Source organism: Patagioenas fasciata, chromosome 8, assembly GCF_037038585.1.
Source record: "Patagioenas fasciata isolate bPatFas1 chromosome 8, bPatFas1.hap1, whole genome shotgun sequence".
NCBI lineage: Eukaryota > Metazoa > Chordata > Aves > Columbiformes > Columbidae > Patagioenas > Patagioenas fasciata.
Genome location: NC_092527.1, coordinates 30,473,228 through 30,498,514, shown reverse-complemented (window position 1 = coordinate 30,498,514; position 25,287 = coordinate 30,473,228). Strand labels below are relative to the sequence as shown.

At 37.9% G+C, this 25,287-nt stretch overlaps 1 protein-coding gene across 1 annotated transcript in view; it reads right to left on the bottom strand.

Moving 5' to 3' along the window:
- CFAP58 (cilia and flagella associated protein 58) overlaps window positions 1-25,287 on the bottom strand; it is a 57,350-nt gene that overhangs the window by 20,028 nt on the left and 12,035 nt on the right. Inside the window, exons 6-15 of the mRNA XM_065843706.2 lie at window positions 23,323-23,460; window positions 20,990-21,149; window positions 19,928-20,010; window positions 18,586-18,777; window positions 14,070-14,231; window positions 10,699-10,845; window positions 7,070-7,210; window positions 6,492-6,715; window positions 4,335-4,446; window positions 2,305-2,409 (exon numbers count right to left, since the gene is read on the bottom strand). Of these exons, the coding sequence (XP_065699778.1) occupies window positions 2,305-2,409; window positions 4,335-4,446; window positions 6,492-6,715; window positions 7,070-7,210; window positions 10,699-10,845; window positions 14,070-14,231; window positions 18,586-18,777; window positions 19,928-20,010; window positions 20,990-21,149; window positions 23,323-23,460 (1,464 nt within the window). The remainder of the gene's footprint in view (window positions 1-2,304; window positions 2,410-4,334; window positions 4,447-6,491; window positions 6,716-7,069; window positions 7,211-10,698; window positions 10,846-14,069; window positions 14,232-18,585; window positions 18,778-19,927; window positions 20,011-20,989; window positions 21,150-23,322; window positions 23,461-25,287) is intronic.

The following is a 25,287-nucleotide window of genomic DNA, read 5'->3' as shown; positions in this document are numbered from 1 at the left end:
TATAGCATGGATGGTAGCATGCTTTTACAGCTGCAGCATTTTTAAAGAACTAACAGTTGAGAAACAGTGAAAAAGCTAATAAAAAGGATATGATCAAATACACATCAGGAGCAGGTAAAGTAAGCAGATGCTTTTCTATATGAATCTATACATTGTGATCCTTACTTAGCAAAAAATTCCATTTATATATCTAGCTCATCCTGAAACCTTGTTCCCTGCATAAAACAGCTTTTATTTAAAAGACATGAAAACAAACAAAGCAGTCAGAAAACAGAACTACTGTGCATATAATACAAATGGAATTATTTTTTCCTTATACAAACATTACGGCTCTGCATGAGGATGCAGCAAGGTGAATACCCTACAACTCAAACTACAGGTTGCTCAAGATTGGTCTCAACCATTTCCAGACATGGGTTATTTCTAAATTCCAAAGGTGTTTTTAATACTCAGTGTTCAATCCACATTGTTTTTTGCACTCCATTTTATTACTGCTCTTTGATGTGAGGGAATTTAATTCCATAATATGCACAAAGAAATCATAGACACAGACACTTGCAAGCTTCGCCTTCAACAAATATCCAGCAGAAGAAGCCCAGCACTTAACTTGCGAGCCCTACACCAATGACCCATCCAATAGGACATACAGCTCCCCTTTGAGGAAAGGAGCTGGCAGGTGTCCTCCACCTCTGGTTACCTCTCCTTACCCACGCCCTGCTATGAAGGAGCCCTATTTAAATCATTGTGGAGGACTCAAAAACACTGTGACAAACCAGAAAAGAGCTTAGAAATGTTGATGGTGGAGCCCTGAACAGAGTGTGGAACATGCTATTTTTGGCCTTTACCATCAGTTTCTCTGAGGGAGACCTTCATTTCAGCATTGGTGCACAGGAAATTGGTGCCTCAATTAAGGACACAAAGGATCTCATTAACAATCCTAGGTTTAATAATTCAATTTTATATAGCCGAACTCTGACTTACATTTAGGAAAATAATAAAAATAAATGTTGAGTTGCCATAGAAGGACTACTGTATGCACAGAAAGATTGTGCCAATGGCTAGCACGGTACGGTAGGCTCAAATACCTATTATTTCAAATATTTTATTGGGCAGGCAACTTAACACCTCTATATCTCAGTCCTTCACTTCTAAATAAGGATAATAGCTAAATGGGAGCACTATAAGGGTAAGGCAAGGTATGCAACAAAGACTGTGTAAAAATCTAACAGAATTTGCTTTGTGCATGGGTAAAGCATGGTAAATGTAAAGCTATTTTTGCTACATTTCATTTAAATGAACAAACTATTTCACTGACAGCATTTCAGTGCTATGCAACAAAGAGTATGTTTTTCCAAGCAAAGGCATAATACACCATACATTATCTTCAAATGAAATCGCAGATCTTTCTTTTCTACAAAACAATAAAGGAAAAGAGACAAACCCAGCCTTGATAACATCTGCTGAGCTTCTTCTCAAGACAGAAAGAGATTCAGGTCACATTCTACTCTCCATTGAGCAAATCGAATGTAGGCATCAAGACTACTAGGGTATTTAAGACCAAGATGTTAAAATTATACATAGACCTGGCAAAATGTAGCTACCCCTACAGTAACCAGAGAGTAGGAGATGAATTTCCCAGTTTTACACTTATGCTTGAAGCCCAAAGACAGTAATTTTTAGTTGTATTTTATAGCAATGTTTGCACTACAGGAATGTAGTCTTTCCTTGATTCTACAACATAAATCTTATTGGTATCACTGGGGTCGAGGGACATCTGATACAGTTAAAAAAAGGTAAGTTGTCACAAAAATTACTTTTTGGCAAAGTTCAGCACAAAGACCTTGAAGTCAAACGTGGCCCAGACAGCAACATATCTGAATCACGCAAACTCTGTAGGATTCCTTCTGCCAAAAGCCGACGTATGCACAAAAAGAATCAAACAAGGATTTTCCTTCATGTTCTGGTCGTAACAGGCATGTTTAAAAGGACAAAAAAAGCATTTCCAAAAGTCTAACACTGACTTGAAGACTAATCTATGACATGAACAAACTAAAGCAAACCTTTAGTTTTATTTTCAAGTTTTATTTCCATTCAGTAACCAGAATGTAAAAATCAACTAGTCAGATGCTATTTGTTCTCTTTCAGTGAGTCAGTGCTGCCATCTAAAGCTATCTAAGGGGCATGCAAAAGAAATTCAAAGTCATCCATCTAAGTAACACTGAGGAAGCACATCTGAGTAGACAGAGAATGCAAGGTAAGTCAAATACGTTAATAAGATACAACAAAATAATGATGCTGCAGTACCTGAAGGAGCAATTCTTTCTCTGTCACTTCCCCTGTCTTGCTGATAAGCTGCTTCTGTAGTCTGTGTATTTTCTGAATCAGCTCATAGGTACTTGGGTCACTGGCCTGGAGAAGAGCAAAGCAGTCTCAAACTTTTTTACAATGAGTTTGTGTTTCTTGCTTGCAGATGAAAACCATAATATCTAAGTGTTCAAAAGTGACAAATAACAAATGGGGAGAGGAAGAGTGTTATTTGGGGTTTTTTGGTTTTTTTTAAATGGCAGGTAGGCAAGCAATCCTGAAACTGTAATCTCTGCCTCCTGAAGACCAGTGGGAGCGTGTTCATATTTAATGCCATTACCCTCATAAGCCCTCCTCAAAACAAATAACATAAATAAGAGTCCTTCAGCGCTTAACCCCCAAACCAACAAAGACTGGTAGAACCACATGGCAGGGAAGCAAAAGGAGGTTAGTATATTGGTTTTAGCAGAAACTGAAACTGCCTGCTGACAAATGAAGAGCAGTGCAAGTACTTCCCACTGTCTTAAGAACTTCCAACAGTGCCAGTTGAGTTTTATGGAAAGGAAGGTTTGTCCTCTCTTGTGATGTCTCATAAGGATTAAACACACACTGCAGTAAAGGCTCAAATAAAGTCCTGCTTTCGGTATATTTGAGCTTGTAGGGAACTTGGCATCTCATGGCTCTTAATCTTTTGTCTGATTTTATCTAAATTGACCAATCAATTCAAATGTAACTGGAACACTAATACAGATACTCATGCAGTGCTCACAACACAGCATCATTTCAGTATCACTTCCTGAGAAAACAGACTGAAAAGTAGGTTCAGTCCCCATGACCCATTCAGTCCTTGATTATTTTTTTTCTTCAGTGCTGCCCAAACACGGTGCCAATTTGCGACAACTGCAGTGATATGAGGACGTTTGTTCATTAGGATTCGAACCAAAACCCCATTAGGATTATTTCATATGGATCTTGCCATCTGCTGGACTTTCTGTGTTCCAAATATGAATCGGTGACCTAGAATGGAAAGATGTCATTTCCCATTATCAGTCTCTTCATATATTCATTTTCCTAACCCTGAATGTTTTGACTGGCCTGATTTTCCTTTATTACAAGGTGCTGCTGGAGATTGTACCTAGATGTCTTTAACCTGGTTCAGCATCCTGCATTTTACCTTCCTTCCATGAGAAAAGCTAACCACACCATTCAGCTTTAAGCTCAGCTTAGAAATATCAGAAATTAACTATCATGCTAGTAAGCACAGCCAAAATATTCAGCTCTGCTTCAGCAGGGACTAGCATGTTACCCCTCATTATTAGAGCAGATAAACAACCCAAGCTGGCATCAGATCAGAGATCCATGCAACAGAGATATCTCAGCTGGCTCTGACTTACTTTGAAAATACCCAGTGATGCCAATTGGTGTTCATATATTTGGTCTGCGCTTGACAGATTTTTTATTTTTCCCCTTCAGTTGGCAGGTTCAAGTAGTGTGAAAATTTAGATTTGCTGTTTATATAACAGTCGAACTTGCATTGCCTGAAATAGTTATCTTTGGGAGGCCACCACTGTTTATGTGGAAGCCTCTTCCTTCTCTCACAAATGTAATTTACCTTCTGACTTCACATCTGTCCATTCTACAATCTACCTGTTCTATGACTGTCTAATTCTGGCTTCCCTTATACATCTCGCTAATTTGTGAGAGTAGGTTCTCCTGTAATCCTCTTTCTCATCATCCATGTTAAGGAATCACCCGCTTCTAAATTCACCTTATGCATTCTTCTTCCTTTTAGCATTTGATGGGCTCTTTACAAACCCCTCTGCAATTTTTCATTGAGAAAGTGACGCAGAAATAACACTGATTGCATTGTGCAAAGAAACCATTCAGCAGTAACCACTCCACTAGTACTATGGAAATTTCAGTCTGCCTGCCCTCCACATAATTTGCATAACAGTAAATGAAATAACGCTTTGTACTGTGTCGCTGATTTGGTAATACAGGCTTTGGGAACTTGAATGCTGATACATCACCTCTAATTTTCTCCATCTGTGAACATTCAAGGGATTCTCCAGTTCTTCTTCCAATACTTTGCACCGAGTCTGTTCCCTTAACAGTTCCTTCTGCATGTGTTGAACCTCCTGTCTTAAGATCAGCATAAAACAAAAAATAACAAACAAACAAACAAAAAGAAACACACACACACACACAAAAAATCACAACACACCAAAACCACATCAATGTGACCAGAGCACTAATAAACAGCAACAAACCATTCTCCCATGCACTACAGCACTGGCAAAGTGACTCTTGTGGCTAACAGTCAACATCAATAGCACTATACAGGTGGAACCATAACACAGACCTCTTCCCTCACTTTAGTAAGAATGGCTCAAAAAAGGGACTTTTCATCAGTTCCTGGGGAATCTACTTCACAGCTACTGGATCTCACTGCTCACATCCTCCCATGTGCATTAAGGCCAGTACAGTTAATTCACCTAGAGTTATGGAGTCATACCCAGTTACCTCTGTATTGAATCGGACAGCCTGTGTTTGAAAGAAGGTTTTAAATTTACATGGCTCACACAACCCAGTAAATAAAACATACTCCAGGATCTAAGTATGATGGACACCGTTCTTTAGAGTACCCAAGTTTGATTTCTTTTACTACCTCTCCTCATGGAATTTCAGAGGTGATTTGTTGCTGAACTTAAAATGGATTGAGCATTCCCAAGATGCTGTGACAACTACGCTCCTATGGTGGGGATGGGAGGGTCAAGGGGCAGGAAAAAAAAAAGGCACATTCTGCAATGGTCCAACCCTATCACTTTGGTGGGTGGATCCTGTATGTTCTCAAGGAGAAGGAGGGGGGAGGATCATCATGTACCTGCTTTACCACTGAATCTTTTCCTGCTAAGCTCAGAGTTACATTTAGCTCAACAGAAAGAAAAAGGCCTTTTCTTTAACTGTGAGGCTGGACAAGGTTATGGAAAAGGAAAAAACCCACATCTTGAATTGGCAAATCAAGAAAGCTAATTAGCAGCACAAGTGATAAATGGAGTCTTTCGACAGGCAGTTTTCATGATGGTTTTGGACTTCATTAAAGTATGTGATTGCTGCTGCAGTTAGCAAGAATTGACCCACCCATCATGGCATGCATCGCACTGCACTTCAATATCGTCACTGCGTTTCAATACCGTAACAGACTCACAGACGAATGCATTTGGGCAGCAAGTTCAAATCCTATTCCTGTCTGCAGTCAGTCGATGAAAACTGCAATTGCTGATGTTTTGTGCCCTGTTCTCTTTTCTGTTACACCAAATCAAAATGGCATAATTTCACTGGAGTCAATGGACCGACCATGAACTGAAGTTAATTTGCTCTGGTGAAAGCCATGGAATTATATTGATACAGTTAAGCTAAAGATCTCACCCAAAACTGTGGTAGTTACATAGAATTAGTATGACGGTTATCTACTAAAAACACAGCTACCTCTTCTTACAAACCAAGACTGATTCTATAGAAAATAACAATCATTTTCCATAGGTAAGGAGTATAACTCAAATACTGCGGGGTTAAAAAAAGAAGGGAAACATTAAGCCAGAGAAGGAGGAGATAAATCAGGCTGGAGCTGTTAAACTTCTGTTTTAGAGAAACACAACCTTGAATGAAAAGTTAACTAAATCTTTCTCAGAGAGCAAATCTACATATAAGTCTGGAAGGAAAGAGCTCTGAAAATGTGCACAGGTTTGTTATAAATATGTCAAATGTTCCCCATTCTCTGTGGATTGCCTAATAAAAAGCAGTTCCACTAATTTGGGCCTTGGGTACCATGAAGTAGCTCACGGAACTATTATATGAACAACTCTGCTGCTGCTGTCTGTCAAGTTTATTCTGTAGGCAGTACCTCAGAGTACAAGGAGAAATATGGAAACTATTTCAATTTTGCCCAAGATGTCTTTTTACCTCATTTCCTTCTTCTTGTATTTTAATTTTCTTAGTCACTGATAAATTGTGCTGTGAATTTAATCAAGTCTGTGTTTGAGGTCAAACCAAACAATCTAACAATCTCCTCCAAGGCATACTGCTTGTTGATACAAATCTTTACCATGCATAAAGCATACTTTCTGTCTCAAACACAGAATCATGGATGCAGTCAGTATGGAAATGTGTTCAATCGGTTTTTCTACCTGAGCTCCTCCACATTAGCTGCAGTCCTGCCAAGTATTCCCTTCTCCCGCCGAAGTTTTTTGGTCTCCAGCTTGAGAAGTCGGATGTCTTCCATTCTCTGTCGGTATTGGGTTTCACCCTTGTTTAAGACAGACTGCTGGATTTTTATCTTTTCATAGAGCAGAGCTACTTCATCATTGCGCCGAACAAGCTGGGACCCTAGGATATCTCTCTCGTTGATAACCTAAGCATGCAGGGCAAAGCAATAATCTCAGTTATAGTTTTTGAGTACAATCGCAAAGGATTGTGACTATATTTGCATCAGCCAAAAATCATGTGCATTAAGAGGTTTCACTGTTATTAGTGAAAGAAATACGGCAAGGGCCTAATAGTTTCCCCTATAAGGGTTCAGTCACCTGAATAGTATAAATTACATATTCTGTTCACTTCAGTATCCTAACATTTTTGTTTCAATGGCACTATGAAGCTTTAGTCGTACCACATTTACAGCAGATGAGGATCTTGATCTTAAAAGTAGACTGGACAAATGAGGGAACAGAATGCAGTGTGTTTGAAAAGCCAAATCCGAGATTCCTACCTGCTCGAGTTCCTTCTTCTGCTTCAGCCTCTCAGCATCAGCTTCAGCAATGATTTTGAGGAGTTTTCTCTCTTCTGCCTCCTGCTTTTCTATAAAGTGTTTGGTTTCCAGAGCTTGTTTTTTCATCTGAAGCAGTTCGGCCTGATGAAGTCAAAGAATATAGGTAAACTGTGCTTAGTAACAACTTCCAATTACATAAGCCTGGGATTAAGAGTTAGGATTTTTTTAAATCTCATACATTCTCCTATTTTCCTGAGAGGTACATATTTTGTTAGTTTTTGAGAACAAATCACTAAGACAAGCAAGCATGAAGACTCATAAAGAAATGTTGTAAAGAGTATTTCGATATTGTTGTGTTATACGCAACAGAAATTTGGATGGATTTCTATCTATAAAAGTGGTTCAAATTGTAATTCAGAAGCTTTTTTTTAATTAAATAGGTCATGTTTGGAAAACTTTTCAATGGAGTTGTTATGTAATGAAAATCTAGCAGACATAAATTCAAAAGCAAGCTGAGATGTGAGAAAGGATAGCTCACCTTGCTGGAAAGGGCAACAATCTATGCTATGTAATACAAATTAGCATCAACTCCAGACAGTTTAGAATTAATGGAAAAGATGACAACCAGAGATGGAAGAACAAAATTAAAGGGGGATAGCAGTGGTTTTTTGTGGATGAGTAGATGAGGAAGACAGGGAAAAGAAGAGCTGTCCCTAACCACAGGAGGAGTAAAGTATTGTGCCAGTGACTGCACACCAGTAACATAAAGTAACACTGGAATATGCCCAGTTGTCATGAACTCTATAATTCAAGGCATGCACGTAGATAAAAATTAATAAAGTCTTATTGGATTATTCGAAATTTTTGTCATTGCTAGGAAATTAGTTAGATCCAAGATGGAACTTGCTGACTACAGTTCATTTTCACAGATATGAAAACTTTCAAGCCTTGACTCAAAGACCTTGCCACGACTCTAACCCTTATAATGGATGATGTTGAAGCTGCCTTTTCAGAAAGAGCACCATCCAGTGCTAAAAGAATGAAGCTGTGATGAAGGCTGCACCTGCAAAAACATTGATTTAAGACAGGAAGAGTTCCATCATCATAATAAAATAGCTTGTTCCATTCTTATTTTCCTTAACAAAATTCTCATTTTCCCGTATGTGCAACACTCATATCTCTCTTACTCAGTGTTGGATGTTCATCAGAATCCATCAGCTGAATAAAAATGTACGCCACTTTATATTGAAATGCAATCAACACTGTGAGAAAGCTGTCTACAAATGTAAAACTGCTCATGCGTTTGGCAATGCTGGATAATATTTTTTTAATATATCAAAATTCTATGTTCTCCTTATGTCAGAAGAAATATGAGTTGTAAATAAGAAGTGGTATTAGATGTTGGCAGCAAACATTCATATAAACAAATCTCCTCACTGGAATGCACTAAGTTAAAATAAATCTGAACGGCCTTGTACAGTAAAATACATAAATACTTTAAGTCACACAAAGTTCCCACAAGCTAACAGGACTTTCAATGAGATTAAATATGCTAAAAACTACAGTATGATGGTCTGTGTACATTAGGTAAGAGAAAAGGAAATTAATAAATACAGCCACTGTGCAAGCAGAAAAAATGGGCAGGTCTGAAACCACTGTAAATCAGCACAGCTTATTTGAAGTTGTTCAGAGAGTTTGTAAGAATTAAAAAACACTCAGCAAGAAAGAAGAATTTATATGGGACCTACACCAGCATCTCAAACCAAATTCTTGTTAACATTCTGAAATATTAGGGTAAGTGAAGAGGGGTTTTTATTTTTTCTAGAGGAAGATAAGAATTTTATAAAAGGTATAACTGGGGCTAGGCACAGAATTCTGAAACAACAAGTCAGTGGTTCTAGATGTCCAGATTTCTAGAAAATGCTAAAAAAAAAAATACCTGCATGAACATCTACGAAAATATATGAAAGCACTTGACAGCAGCTCACACCTGGAGGGGCACAGCTCTTACAGCTTTCAGATATTTATTTTTCAACATTCACATGCTTTGTCAAAGCAGTCTGATCCATGAACCTGTATGAAGGTCAACTGAAACCAAAAGATGGCATTGTACTGGCTTTAATGGAGCTTGGATCAGGCCTCCTCAGTTTCATTTACCATGATTACACATTTTTAGGATCTTTATGTCAGCTGAAGGAAGCATAAATCCAATGTCTGTATAATCTCTTTCCTATGAATCTCAGTCCTCAATGCTTTAGTGCATTCTTTAAACTGATTTCCCAGGAACAGCTTGCTTCATTCACAACAGTGCAAACAGGACAAATTGAAGCATGCTTGCTACACAAATAATTGGGTTCTTTTGTGCCTGTGTCAATCAGCTCTGTCTTTGAATTCTCCGCCGCTTCAGTATCCAGCAGAGACACTCAGGTAGAAGACCACAATGCCCTGAAGCTACTCAGTAATGTGATGTCAGTGTATGGACATACTTGCTAGTGAAAAATTGAGTGGGTAAACCGTGTAGCAATCATATGTTTGTCAAATGGATGGTAGACAGTTCTGAGGTGATGAGGCAGAATTGGGGACTAGTTAAGGCAGAAAGCTGCACATAGGCAATGAGATGCTGTTCGACTTCTCCATCACTGATAGAACAACTCCAAGACAGACCAGGTACAAGGACACAAATTCATCACCTTTTTACAAAGCTCTATTGACATCTTGTCATAACTGTAATGTGCTGAGAGGGGCTGAAAACTCAAGGAGTCATTGCAGCATAGCAATAAACTGACAAAAGAAAACATTGTGGAAAGTGGCAGAGGACTTTTGTTTTTTGGGGGGTGCTGTTTGTTTCCTGGTTTGGGGGGGTTTTGGGCTTTTGGGGTTTTGGTTTTGGTTTGTTTTTGCTAGTGCTTAGTGAAGAGAAACAATAAGCTGCTGTGGACACTAACACCTTAAATCTTTTGAGAATGCAGCAAATCGAGTTGAGATATCACCACAAATCTAATAGCTTCTCTAAGGACGGGCTACAGCAAGTGCTGAGAAGAATCGGAGCTTCAAGCTCAGATTTCCTTTGATTTAAAACAGATTCCTGCTGCTTTATAGCCCAATATTAAAATAACTTCCTGTGTAGAGGGATCTACTAAAAGCCACTGCCTAACTCCCTAAAGAGTAATGCTTCCTAGTCACACAAGGATACAAGATTGTGAAGTGTAATAGAACGGGGTTTGCACTTAAAAATAGGAGAGAGAAGGAAGTTTTTAAAAATAAAAACTTGAATTATAAGGGTCTATATTAAAAGGTTTGCTAGAATCAGGTTATCCCCAAAATCCACATTTCTGCAAGCAAAAAATTGAACTTTTTAGTAAAACCATTCAGTCACCAAGATATTTAAAACTTCCAACAGATGATCCAGGACCCTTCTGATCATAATTATAGGCAGAGATTAAATTTGTCAGATACACAGAATATTTGTGTAACTAACACCTCTAAAGGGTACTGAGAAATTATGCTTCAATTACAGAATAGTTTAGTAAAATCCAGCAAAACAAGTACCACGGCCCAGGAACATGATGCAGTCTGTGAAATCATGGCAACCATCCTTTGTAAGAAGGTGTATGTGTAAAGGCTCTTACTTTCAATGATTCCTTCTCCTTCTCTGTTCGCTGATGTTCTAGATGTGCTTTCACAAGGGCTTCGTCTTTTTCTCTGATCTCCTCTTTCAGCTGATCCACCTGATGTGTCACACTTTTCAGTCTCTTCTTCGTTTCTGCTATCTCATCCTAATAGAATAGGAAGTATGATCACAAAGAGGGATCAAAAAAAAGGAAGTTTGTGCTTGGGATTTGAGGCTTTTGATGTTGAAAAATGTGACCCCAGTGCTTGAGAGATCTCTTGCACATATCACAAGACATTACTTTCTAATTCAACACAAAAAAACAGTTTCATTAAATTACGGTTTTTTTGTTTATGCCAGTATGACAATGTAGTACAAAAGCCTTTAAATGCACATCAACAAAAATAATTGTGATAAATTTTAAGTATAGCACTGAACACAGGGTCAGAACTAGCAGTCAATCCAAATTAATAAGATTCTGATCCCACCCATCTGTTTTCATGCTTCTAGTAATGTGTTTTTTCAAAGAACTTTATGCAGTTTGGCACAAATGTTTGGAGAGAAGACGATTTTGTGCAAATGAACACATCCATGAGTAAGATACTTGTATGCCTGCTAGGGTGTATAGGAAATGCTTCTAACCATTTTGCCCATGTGCTATCCTGCACATAGGTGCAAAGGGGAAAGGAGAAGTCCCTGGTATGGGAATATTTAGCACGTATTTTAAGCTGAAAACACAGAGCAAAAAGCCTGGTAGCAATGCAGAGAGATCAGGTCACTAGGACTCACTCCTCCTCACAGCACAGAGGTTCCTGCCTATACAAAATTAAGAAATTGTTTCAACTCACTGAAGTGACGGCACATGTTGTGTCATGAAATGGAGGCTAATAAATTCAGTGCTTAGACAGACATGGTGTTTTGGATATAATGAAAATAGCTTTAGAAGCTGTTCCACCTCTGCCAGAGGCTGCCACCTCACAGAGGAGACATCATAACCTTTCATGTGAATACATTCTGTTTTAGTACAAAACCAGGATAGCTTAGAGCTCTCTTAGCAATGTCCGTGTGGATTTACTTGACAAAGGAGTGATATTTTCTTGCATGAAATGCTTAACATAGTTAAGCAAGATCTGGAGTCACAGCAGTCTTTCATAAACAGTACTGAGAAAGTACAGATTAGCAGTCTGACAGGCCTCAAAAAAAAATCTCTGAATTCTACAGTTATTCAGCCCATGTACAACAAATTAAATGAACCAGAAATAAATGTAGCAATATGCCATAAGGCCTACCTGTTTGCATGTTCAGTCACTCCTGTGAATGCAGAAGTCATATTAAAAACTGTCTTTGCTAAATAGCATATAAATCTCTTCAATATTGTAAAATATGAGAGAGATTTAAAAACTGGTGCCCAGACATACACCAAAATACATTTCTAATTCTGTATTTAATGAAGAACAGTAGGAACACACGATTTTTTGTCAACAGGTCTCCTGATCAACCTGCTTAAACAAATGAGATCCTAACACCAAAAGAAACCCTCAGGATGAATGTATCAGATATTTCTATCATATTAACAGACAGACAACATGTCTTTTCTAAGAGAATTCACTCAGCTGAAAAATATGGTATCCTGGAGACCACTAGCAAGGTGGGCAACAGTGGATCTTTCTACATTAAGCAATCCAATAATATATCTAGCTTTATCTAAACAAGCTTATGCAAATTTGCTTTACTTCCTAAAAGGAAAAATAATTTACCATAATTTTTAACATAGCCTTCTGTTATTATTATTTTTTTCTTTCACAGCTGGCTGACCTGCTACTGAACTATGAATGGCTATTTTTTCACTACTACATATAATATTGCCTTGGCCAAAAGATATTTTGGGGTCAGCTGTCTTCTCACATGGGACTTGCTAAAAGAGTTTTGCAATAAGCCAAGTAAGCTATTAGAGTCTAAATACCAGCCTCTGACAACTGGAATTATTAACAGCTTTGTGTATACCAACATACCACATTCAAAACTTGAAAAGGCTGATGAGTTCATTGCTTCATTTTGTAACTAGGCACATAGCTGCCAGTTCTTTATAAGTAAATTTATATTTCATAATAAGAAAAAAAAATCATCAGTGTTGCAATTTTTCAGCCCTGTTTCTGCTGAGAGACTGTTTGGGAGGAGCGAGAATCCCAACACCATGTCTACTGATGAGAAGGAGACAGAGGTCAAGTAAAGCATCCCATATAAAGGACAAAATAGTTCATTCCTAATCAAATTCAGCACACAGTTGGATAGAATCACAGAATGGTTTGGGTTAGAAGGGACCTTAAAGGTCATCTAGTTCCAACCCCCTGCCATGGGCAGAGACACCTTCCACTGGACCAGGTTGCTCAAAGCCCCATCCAACCTGGCCTTCAACACTGCCAGGGATGGGGTGCCTATAGCTCCTCTGGGAAGCGTGTTCCAGTGCCTCACCGCTCTCACAGTGAAGAGTTTCATCCTTGTATCTAATCCAAAGCTACCCTCTTTCAGTTTAAAGCCATTACCCCTTGCTCTATCAATGAACTTGGACTGTTAATTCCCATCTGCTTCTCAAGCAAAGCACTTACCTATTCAAACCAGGGTATAAATTTGTAATCTACTATAGATGTTTGTTGTAAAACCTTATTTTGAAATAACCCGAAGCTGTAAATCACAGCTGTCCAAGGTCCCAATCTCTGCCAATTGCAATAGGATTTGTGTAGTATTTTAGATCTTTACATCAGAATAAGAGAACATATTCTTAAGTGATCTGTTCTCTTCCTCTCGCATTGTTAGCGAGATCCCCAAGGAAGAGATATGAAGAAAATCATTATCTGAGGAAAGCGACAGTCCCTGAAAGGCACAAGAGGGGTGGAAGCACTGAGTTCTGTCAGAAAATTACGTTTCACCTGGGAAAGCATTCCCTATCCTTTCTAAATCATGATTCACAGTAAACGTGCTTACACATTCAGGGCTAAGGAGGCAATTTTATTCCCATTATAACCTATTTTCCATACATGCAGACAACTGCTAAAGGGATAGAACAGAGTGGAGCCAGGATAGAAAGAAAAACAGTTCTTCTCTGATAGGGCTTTATGATTCTGTAGCTCCAGATACCATGATTTTATGTGTGGTTTGAAGTAGGGATATTGTCCCAGGATGACTGTGAATTCCTATTTCCAGTCCAAATACAAACTCTTCAGGTAAATTTTCAGAGACCTAAAACACTAATTTCTCTAAAACACACAGGAATGAAGAAACCACTTCTACCATTTAGCCACTGAGCTTTTCTTTTAACAAATTAAAATTAGACCAGAAAAAAAAAAAAAAAGAGCAGAGAGAGAAACACAAGGAAAAAATGTATCCTTCTACCTTAGCTTCCATCAGATGTTTACTGTACAGGTTCCTCTCTGTTCTCACAGCTTCACAGTTGTTTTGTTGCTGTTTTAATTTAATTGCAGACTCTTCTATTTTCTTCTCATAGTCACAGAGCTGCATTTCCCGTATTTCAATATCTTTCAGGTTCTGGAGGACCTGAAGCAGAAAGAAGGAAGTGAACATGATTAAGTCATCATTACAAGATTATAAGAATGAGGCAGAGTTTGTGGTTTTCTTCTATGATAACAAGTTCATATCCCTGTGAACCAAAGTTTTAGCTACAGCTAAAAATCACTTCAGTGCAAGTACAAGTTTAACTTCTCTGGATTGCTTATGTGAGAGAACATCTTAATTTAATCTGATATCTATGTTTTGTTCAACAGTAAAATTTATATACGTGCACATATTTAATTTAGAAACAAGCTACTGCAAATATTGCCATTGAGCAGATTCAATAAAACCAACATAAACAGCTTTCATCAAGAATAGCCTTAGGTTATTTATAGAGCAAAGCTAGACTCTGTATGCTGTTTTGGATGTCAGCTGTATGGTAAGAGAAATAAAAACATGATTTTCCAAGAAACCCTGCATGTGCTCTTATATTCTAACAATCCAACTTTTTTAATGAACACACGTTCACGAACTGTTGATATATAATGACAATAAGAAAATGAGTTAATGCAACATACACTTGATCTAAATAATCAACCTTAGTTGTTTCTATGAAGGATTAGAAACAATTATTTGAAGATTACCTAAAAAGAGGGGAGCATTGTGGACAGTGGAAAGAACACGATCACATGGAGTATCAATAAATTAAAATACAAAATTTTATAGATATCTTTATTATGCAGTTACCACCATAACAATACATAAGAAAGGAGTAAAAATATAAATAGTTGCTAATCATTATGATGGGCTTCCTATTTTTTTTTTTAAACATAGGAACCTTCCGTTATACAAAGTTGAAAACCGAGGTGCACAAACAAGCAGTATTCAAATGGAATCCAAAATTACAATGAAAAAAAAAAAAATTAAAAGAAATAAAAAGAAAATTAAGAAGTGTACACGTCAGGAACATTATTTTTCAGGTCCACTGCCCAGGGGAAAAAACAATGCCACCCTTAAAGCTGGGAAAAAGATCAAGCATTAAAGAAAAAGCTGAGGAAGCACATGGATAAAATCCAGGAGAGAAGTCCATTTACAACTGCATTTCATACTAGGTTTTTTTGACTCTGTTTTTGAAGGTAGCAGCTTGAGCTAAGATTTATGTTCATTTGTCAAAGCAGAAGAACAAAAAAATTTTTAAAAGTTTACCTCAAATAGTCAATGACTGCAATGTTTGCAGTCAACAAAGTTGTCTCTTGCTTAGCAATAAAGTCTTGTGAGGCCTAAGTATGGGACAGGAGCTTAATTAATTGACCATTCTATCAGGTACCTCCATCCAGCTTTGAAGATAGTGGATAGCTAAATATAGAAAATTTTATTACAGCAGCAGGAATACAATTCCAGCACATTTGTAGCTGACTGCAGAAGATCTCAGGAACTGCTTACAGTGCAATACAAAAACACAGTCTCAGTTTATAACATACTCCCACCTTTCCCTTTTCTGTTAAAACAACCTGCCAATAGTAATAGCAGGGAGAAGAAATCAATAAGGCATCTTTTGAGTCTGCACTATGGCATCATAGGCTGGAGCAAGATTTAAAAGTGGGTCACTGCATTTTTAAGTCCTTTACTTTGTTTTGATACAATGTAAGTACAATAAGCTTGTGGACTAAGTTTTCTGAGTTGTGCTCACAGACTAGATGCTGACTCTGCTTTTTCAGGAATGACTAAACCCAAATAGGTCTCCCTTATAAACACAGAAAAGGTACATGCAATGTTTCCCAACAGAGCCCTGTGGGAGCCTGAGCATCCTCAATTCTGATTTAGCTGATTGCACACTATGCCTCTCAGATTTGGCACTGAGGGGGCAGAGCTAAGCAGAAAGTATTAGATATTCATAGTTTTCTTCCTTACCCTGACAGGTTTTTTATCTTTATGCTTAACTATCATCTGCTGTTGGTTACCTGTTCAGTTCAGTGAACCTGCTCAAGATCTCAGTAATGGTGCTGTCCTTATTTGCTTACCTTTAACCACTCCGAGAAGTGCTGCCAAGGTCTTAGTGATATGCCTGTTGAGCATTAGGTTTTCCAAATAATGTTTTATAATTTTCCTGGATATATTGTTAAACTGTAAACACCATTGTAATTTGTTTTGGGTTTTGGTTTGGTTTGGTTTTGTGGTGGGTTTTGTTGTTCTTTTTGTTGTTTTTAACCAACATATTAGAAACTGGTTTTGTGACCTCTCATAAGGCACAGTCAAGGAACACTCCAGGTGAGACTGAAGATTATACTTCACTGCTTCCTTTTCAGCAGCCTCAACCTTCCACAGGGAAACTAAGGTTTAATAATCGAAGAATTTCTATTCAAGAAAGAAATATTCTACAAACATTTGTAACTCAATAATACATGCTACACAACAAAGAACAAAGACCCAGATTTTTTTCTCATTTGTGCTGGCTAATCTAGAAGTAGGACTACTCAACAAGTGACACTGGCTTAAAAATGGTATAAATGAGCAGGCAGCCAGGCCAACAATTAGAAGAGCAAATGTAGCATGAATTCTTACTACTAAAATCTTTCACTGTTGTGGATATAACTTCGCTGACTCTGTTCATCAGTTACTCGTTAGTAAATGATGATTTTGAAAGAAGAATTCTCTATAGATTCTGTCCTGCTGTAAATAACAAGCCTGCTTTCAGAGCCAGCATGGCTCTGCCGGCTGTGCACGAGTTCCGAGAAGTCTTCAAACTTAGATGGCTTTGGCTCTTCACCAGCTCTTACACAATTCACAAGGTGTGCAGCAAGCGCCTTCAGAGCTGGCTTGGTGGTAAAAGGTGACAGAAGAGCATTAACCAGCCATATAATTACTGCCTATCAGTAGCTCCTTCCCCACCAGCTGTGCGATGGCTCCTGTAGTTTTGCCACAGCTTCTCAAGTTGCCCATCTGCACAGGTCAACCACCAAACCTAAATATTACCTAGTGGACATAGTAATCCTGATCCTACGTTGTCCTTCTACTCTGTGTTTTGTCTTATCCTTCCAAACAATGAGTAATTTGATGTAGGGAACCTCTGCAGGGACCAAACTACTGTCTCACATACTCCTGTGCTCAGAACTGCGCTTGCTGCCCTTCACCTGCAAACTGAGTCAGGAATTGCCCCTTTAGTGAACCACAGAAGTGAGTAAGTCCTTTGGAAACTTGCAGTTACAACACCAGCATCATTATACAAACAGCTCAAGTGTCAAACCCCGTTTACTGAGGCTCTGCCTTATAAAAAGTGACAGAAAATTTGCAGCCAAAGTGGCAGGAGAAAAAAAAAAAAAGGGAAAAAGAAAATGTAAACAAGCAAACATTTGTCATTTTCACCCTCAAAATACAGTGAGCAATCCTAATCAGAATTGAAAGCAAGAGCCTTGTAGTTCTGAGTGTTATGAATTACTCCCTGGCCCTAGTTTACAACGTTCTTAACTCATATCTATACTGTTAGAAATGCACTATGAGGGAAAAATGCAAAATATGACTTTGCAACAAAGACAAATCTCATTTTCATGGAATATTATGTCAAGGAAATGACAAAACGTATTCCAGACAAGGAAGCATATACCATTCAAAAATAATTTAAAAGCCCCCAGTCACATGAAGTTGGAGAGGATAATTTTAAAGTGAAAAGACAGCAAATAACTTGTGAGTTGAAACAGCTTGAAAGCTAATCTCAGTAAATCAGTGAGCTTCTTGGAAGGTCCTTCAATGTGATCTTCAGCAATTAATGAAACATATTACAACCATGTTCCTGAGCGTACCTTCAGGAATAATACTGTACATAATAATGGGCAGCAGGCAACACAAATTTAATGCAGCTGTTCCTGGAAAACTTCTGTTTTGCTGGCGAGACTGAACGTGGTCAGATGTTTTCACATACTGGGAGTAATCCCTCAAAATGCTGAGTCTCTTACAAAGATGCCAAGTACCGTCAGCTCTCTACTGGACCCAATACCATTCGAGGACACAGTAGTGTGCACAATAAGGTCCTTTGCAGGAAAGACAGAACAAAGACTAATTTCCAACTGCATATAACAGTTTCAACTGCGGGACTCAGGTAGAAGTCAGAGGCCTTGGTTTGAACTCCAGCCCTAGTTTCATCTCCCAAATGATCACTGAATAAGAGAAATACATGGCTGTTCTCCGAATGTCTTATAGAATACACACCAATTGACGAGGTTGCCCCAGAGAGACCTGAAACAGTAGTGGGCAACATGCACCGACAAGAAGAAATATTTGTAAACTGTGTGAAGACCACTGATCTGAGCTTCCTCCCACTGGCACATGAGGAAATGAATGTATCTTCGTTACAGTTTTGAGCGTAAGACAGGAAAGAACCACTTGCACAAAAAGCTACTCCTACCTTCTGTTTGAGCTCACTGGCTTCATTGACGAAACACTCTCTCTCTTTCTCCAATTGGTAAATAATCTTCCTTTGTTTCTGAGCTTCATTCTTATAATTTTGGATTTCTCCTTCCAAGTTCTTCTTTGACTGTTCGTGGAGTTTCACCAAATCTATCTGCTTCTGAGTGGCACTAGTAGCCTTGACCAAGTTCTACAGGGAACATAAAATAATAGCTCCTGAGTTGGAAAGGCAATACTGCCACCACTGTAACAAATTCAAGCCATTGTCTAAGTGGATTATGGACTTCCCAATGTTATCACCCTTTATCTAATTCATTCAGTTGAAATACTTGAGTCTCAAATTTGATTAAAAAAAAAATATCTCTAGCAGAGCTGCTAAATAGCGCTTTTTCTGATTTAAAGTTAAAACACTAGTTTCTGCATTACAAAAAAAAAAAAAAAAAATGACATAATCATTTACAAGTGGATATAACTAACAACTGGAAAAACTTTACCAGCTTTAATGTACCTAGATTCTAAAGCATGCCACTAACAGTAAAATAAATAATACCACCAAATACCCTTCCTTCTCATGTCCTAAATAGGAAGTTTAGACTGTAAATTAATCAAGCTTGGTTTAAAATTATGCCTAATGATTAAACAGAAAACACAATGGTATCATCTTTCCAAAATCAGCACCCTGGTCCCACTTGGAAATTTCTTTCCCTGTACAAAACAGGTATTTATTACATGCCAAATCTGAGTCTCTGCTAGAGTCGAGACACAGGATAGTGAATCTATACCAAGTAAAGCACCTCAGAAATCATCTTTTAGCATTGAATTTACTAGATTACACTTCAGGAATGCCTGTAAACATGAGATGCTATCCTGCAGCACAAAACCTTGGGCTGATGGAAAACGGTCAGTGTGAAAAATTGACTTAAAAGCAAGGAGTAGTATTAACACAGCCTGCCAAGCTGCTATGTGGTGCATCAACATTTCAGTTTGTTCTTTTACTACCAAAGACTTAGTTTGCCTAGATTAATATTAAACTTCATATGCTACAGAGCATAAAAGCACAGATGTAATGAACTCTTTGGATATCAAATAATAGATTTGCAATAAAGGTGAACATACATGGCATTTTTGAACTCCCTAATGGTTCATATGTTAAAACTTATAAATGTTTTGTGTGTTTATGCACAGAAAATGCACAGAAAAGAAGTAGTGTAGGCATTTGCTTAAGGAAATCTGAATGCTTTTTTTCTACACCATTTTTGTGGTGTTGTGAGCATTCAAACTACAGATACTTCATTCTCAAGCATGAGATTTGTTAATCGGTATTATCAATGCAAGCTCACCTTGCTTATCGTCTCTTTTTCCCTCATAAGCTCATCTATAGCTTTCCTGTCAATCTCCGCCTGCTTCTTGGCAGCCTCCAACTCTAGAGAAAAGGAGGAAAGACAATAAATCCTGGGTTCAAACCATACAGCTGTTAAAAATGCAGAAACAACTTAGTGGATTTTTTAAAAAGCCTTAACAGTACATGAACAGCTTGATTAACTGTGACCAGGTTTTTCAACCTCAGATATCAGCTAATGATGTTAATACTTAATTTGGGTACTCAGAAGAATTTAAAAGAACTCAGGCACAGTATTTAATTGTATTAGGACTTATTATTTTGAGTGTTCAAACCAAGCTGCATATTCAGAAATCATGGAGCACAGTGAAAATCAGAGCCTTTTAAGAAGCTTCAGTGTGAGCATCCAAAAACTGAGGCACTTTCGAAAACAAGAACTTTCAGAATTATTATAATTCCTCTGTGTGAAATCCAGCTCTCCTTGGAAACATGGAGATTTTGTTGGCTTCAGTGGAGTTAAAACTACTTGCTATGAGTCAAGATTAACACTGGACATACACTATTAAAAAGCTATTAAAAATTGAAGAGACATGTGTTTTCGCTATACTTTAAAATTAATTAAAACCTGCTACACTAACAGTGCAACTCAGGAAATGCAGCTCACTTGCACATATTCATTTCCAGGCCGTAACTGTTCAGCAGAATCAAAGCAGGAGATTAAGTGTGTCCTAACCATGTCTGATTTCAGTAAGCTCCGAGATTGCTTCTTTCTCACAGGTCAGTGCAGGAGCAATGAAGGTGCATTGGGGATGACATTCTATGTGACGTGGCACAAATTGGCATGACACAAAGTTCAGTTATGTCTGTTGTATTTTGACCCCACATATGCGACATTATGAAAATTCTGTAACCCTACAAGGTTTTCAAAATGCTGCTGTAGATTCTAACTGTCATTTTTACAGTCTCATACTAGACACTAAAGAATGATCCTAACAGAAGGATATTCCCTAAATGAATAAATTACTAATGAGAAGACACATCCATCCTTCAGTTAGGCACCTACCTCTCTCCAGTCCAGATATTTGATTTTTTAGGGTGCTTTTCTCATGTCCTGCCTCAACTCTTTTCTCCTCTGCAATACGCAGCTTATTCTGGAGAACATCTCTAACTTTGTTCAGCTTTGAGATTTCAAGGCGCATCTGAGCCACTTCATCATCTCTGATCTACAGAACAGCAATAAGGAACGGGGAGAGAAGGAAAATGCTGTACTTGGTATATACTTACTCCATATTCAGGAAGCAAAGGTGTTGTGGGTCACCTGAGAGAAGAAAATCAGCTAAATGAACAATATTAAAAATAATTTAAATAAAACCAGCTAGGGCAAGGAAAATTATAATCAAATTTTATGCTTTAGGGCTGAAGATGATAAATGAAGAATCCCCAGCTGCAAACCTCACACAGCACTACCCAATTAGTCCTGCAGATTAAACACAGCCAGCCCTAATTTACTTTGAAGTATAAGGGACAGTGACAGTGATGAGAAGGATATCTGTAGTGTGATCTGGTTAGATCTCCCTAATAGCAGGTATCAGTTATCTCCATCTCTTTTATAACCTACAGCTTTAGAAAAAAAGCAAAATGTAGAGTTGGTCTCATTTGCTACGTGATCAGAGGAGAAAAAAATGAAACAAAACGCTGCATAAAAGTTATGGAGCTGGTTACCAGGAAACACAACAAATAATCACAACAGAAATTCCTCTCTTTTTAAGAAGTAAATATAACTTTTCTGCATAATTCAGTGCCACTGTTAAGTTTTACAGCCATCACAGAAAACAATGTTGCACTTACAGCCTCAGATACTGACTCTGTAAGATGGTGAATGCGAGTGTCCTCTGGGAGGATGTGAATCTCCTCAATTCTTACTGTCAATAACCTTCAAGAGATTTATGAATACTTTCACAGTTCAGGTTGCCTAACACCATAGTTGAGGCACTCAGCACACTGCAGGATGAAACTGTAAGCCCAGTGCCTACAAAAAGGGCATCTCAGATCATGACTGGGGCTCTTAGAAGCTTTAGCAATTGGTTTAATTACAAATTGGGGAGCATCTTCTATTTTTTTGTTCCCAGAGGTCCACGTGCATGGCTCTACAAGTTCCATCAACTTTTCTTGAAGATTAGATCATAGAATCAAAATCCTCCTTTTGACACTCTAGAGCCCCAAATGCAAGTCACATTTGAACACATTGTTTGTGAAGTTTTAAGCAATGATGGTATTGCTAGAAGTAATGATAAAACCAGATAACCTGGAAATGACAGTAATTTGTTTCTCAAATAGGTAAGAAAAATATTCTCCAGTCTGCCTAGTAAAACACAACCGAAAACAAGCTCTTACCATTAAGGATCCAAATAACAATCTTCTGTGTTATGTTAGTTAGGAACTGAGCTTTTAATCTGTCAGTGGTTAGGTTTTGTCATTCTGACTAACAGTTCCCATTTAAAATAAAAATAAAATGCAAAAACAAACCAAAAAAACCTCTCTATTGGCAAACGTTTTTATTTAGGTGGATTGGTTATACTTGACTAAACCTCGATAATGGTTTTCTGCCTGAATTTTCCAATGTTTTGTGTTTTAACACCAATGATGATACAAAATGCAAGATATGGTAGACAGAGTAATAACACCTAACACATACATTATCCTTTATCACAAATGCTCTCAAAGTACCCTGAAAATTGTATGCAGGAGGCATTTAATCCTTCCCCAAGTGAAACTCACCTGCTTTTGAGTGGTGTAAAACAACTGTTAAACAATGTAAAGACATGCAAGAAAATCATTTAGATCAGAAAGTAAACACCATCTTCGTTACTTATATTTGACTTCCTTAACTGATACTGTGCAGGCAGAATTTTAGTGTTGGAAGCAACTCCTTCCAGTGGAAGCTATCCAGGACACTGTCATTATAATTTATTACCATTTTTCAACGGGTTTTGGCAACATTCAAATTATGTTAATCACCGTAAGAAATAAAGTTGTGGCTTGTATCTGAAAGTCTCACAATCAAACAAAAAGACCTCATGCTTGTCAAAACCAGCATGTGTCCTTTATGAACATAGTGCATTGAGCATTTTGGTTTAAGTGTTTCATGAAACGCAGCTCCTCCAGCAGGACAGATGCTACACTGTCAGATGATAAGGTTGGAGACTGCACCATGGTATTGCCACAGAAAGAATGGCATCAAGTGACAGCCAGATCTACTCCCAATATTCCTCAGATTTCCCCCAGAACTAACCACAGGGACCTATCAGCATGAGAACTGAGGTCATCCCTGTCATAGGTGGAAAGGCTGCAGTCAGTGATCCAGCTGATAGGATGTGTGCACCTTCTGGTACTTACCTTCAGTTCTGCTGTCTTGTGCTGGATGTCCTGCATCACCTCTTCAAACACCACACTGTGCTGCTCGCTCTCTTGCATAAGCTTAGTATTTCTCATCTGCAGTTGCTCAAGTTCCTTACTAGCTTTTTCATTCAAGATCTGTTAGATTAAAGAACAATCCTATGAATTCTTTTTAATCTCATTACAATATCTACATATACATGAAGACAGAACCTTCCATCTCCCCAGGAGATAAAAGCTGCTACAGATTGTTGTCTGCTTAAAAGCCACTCTTCATTGCTGATGAAATTACTAATGTGAAATATGATGCATGTTCATATTGACTAGGGGAAATGATAATTTCTAATGAATAACACAGCCAGCGTAATTTTTTTTGGTTTTTTGTTTTTGTTTTTTTTTTTTCTGGGAGCTTAGCAGGTCTCTCTTGCAGGTGGTAGATAAATATTTTACTTCTTCTTAGCTATTTGGCAAGCATCACATAACACAACTTGCTACATATATTTACTGAAAATGAGTATGAGATTCAAATTACTTCAATCAGCAGAGGGCAGGGGAGTTGTGTTTCTTAGCAAGCAAATACTACGTTAATGTGCTGACAACATTTCTCTGGGTACATGGTTTGCTGAGACCAGAACACAGCCATTTTCCTCTCTAATTTGTCTTCAGTCAAAAGCCCGCAACAGCAGTTTCATGGTTTCTATGGAGTACATATACTTCATACTGGAGCTGCCAGTCTTCTGCTCTAACTTACTTGCCCTAATTATTATATTATATAGATATTATATAATTATTATATCTAAATTACTTGCCCTAGCACATATTACTCCATAAGTGAGGAAAGAACAACCATCATATTTTTCATTTCAAACATTAATGTGTGATAAACTGATGAAGCTAATAGGTACTATTCCCTTAACAAACATTAAAGGAAGAGACATGGAATCTCCCTCTTCTGAAAGTATACAGAAGCAAAGAGAATGTAAAAACAGGGAATACTGTTTCTTGTGTTCTAAATGTCAGGATAACACTGTGTTTCAGGTGATATTATGTTGACACTTGGACATGGCTGGGGTGAAGCCTACAGTAGCTGTATCAAACCATCTTGACTGTCATGAATATTTTATTAGAAATTTCAGTGGAACAAGAGCAGGCATAACAATCAACTACATTTCAGCTGAGAAACAATAACCCAATGAAATTGCAATAGCTGGGTCACGTTCTCTTGCAGATCTCTACCCCGACTCTTGCACAGTTAGACAGCCTGTGTTTTGAACACACTTTTTACAAAAGACAACGCAGGGCCTTCACAGACACCTTCAGGCCAGCACAGGTAACACACTGCAATAAAGGCAGTCTGGTTAACTAGCCCAGGCACAGCACTATGTGAACTATTAGTTTGCAGGATAGATTAGACAATTGAATGCCCTCGAAATCTCCATTTAGAAAGGCTGAAAGGGACTATAGAAAGGAGGAAGAAAAATGGAAGAGAACCAGGAATTTTAGACATCCTATTTAAAAACAATGTAATTGTCCTGGAAGATCATGGAGCTGCCCTAAAAAGTTTCATCAAATCAGTGATATTCAGAGAAATAATCAAGTTTTCTCTGTATTGCTCTATGTGAAGAATTTTACTAAGACTCTGTGTTGACCAAAAATCATCACAGACATCTACCTTCACAAATTCAAGGGAAGAAACAGCCATAAAAGTCATAAATTTAAAAGATACACATAACTCCCAAGGAAGTTTCCCTTGAGGTAGGACTGTTTTACAGTGATGAGATCTCCCCTGCCATTTACAGAAATTGCTTCTCTGAAAGTTTCTCAAAGTCAGGGGAAATGGACTGAAAACCTGAAAATTCAAACACTTGCAGAACATTATGTTAGGACATTTCCAGATAAAGTTTTTAGAAACAGAATGAGGAAAAATCAATAAAAAAAGTTTATGGAGACAGTTCTCTGCCCTTT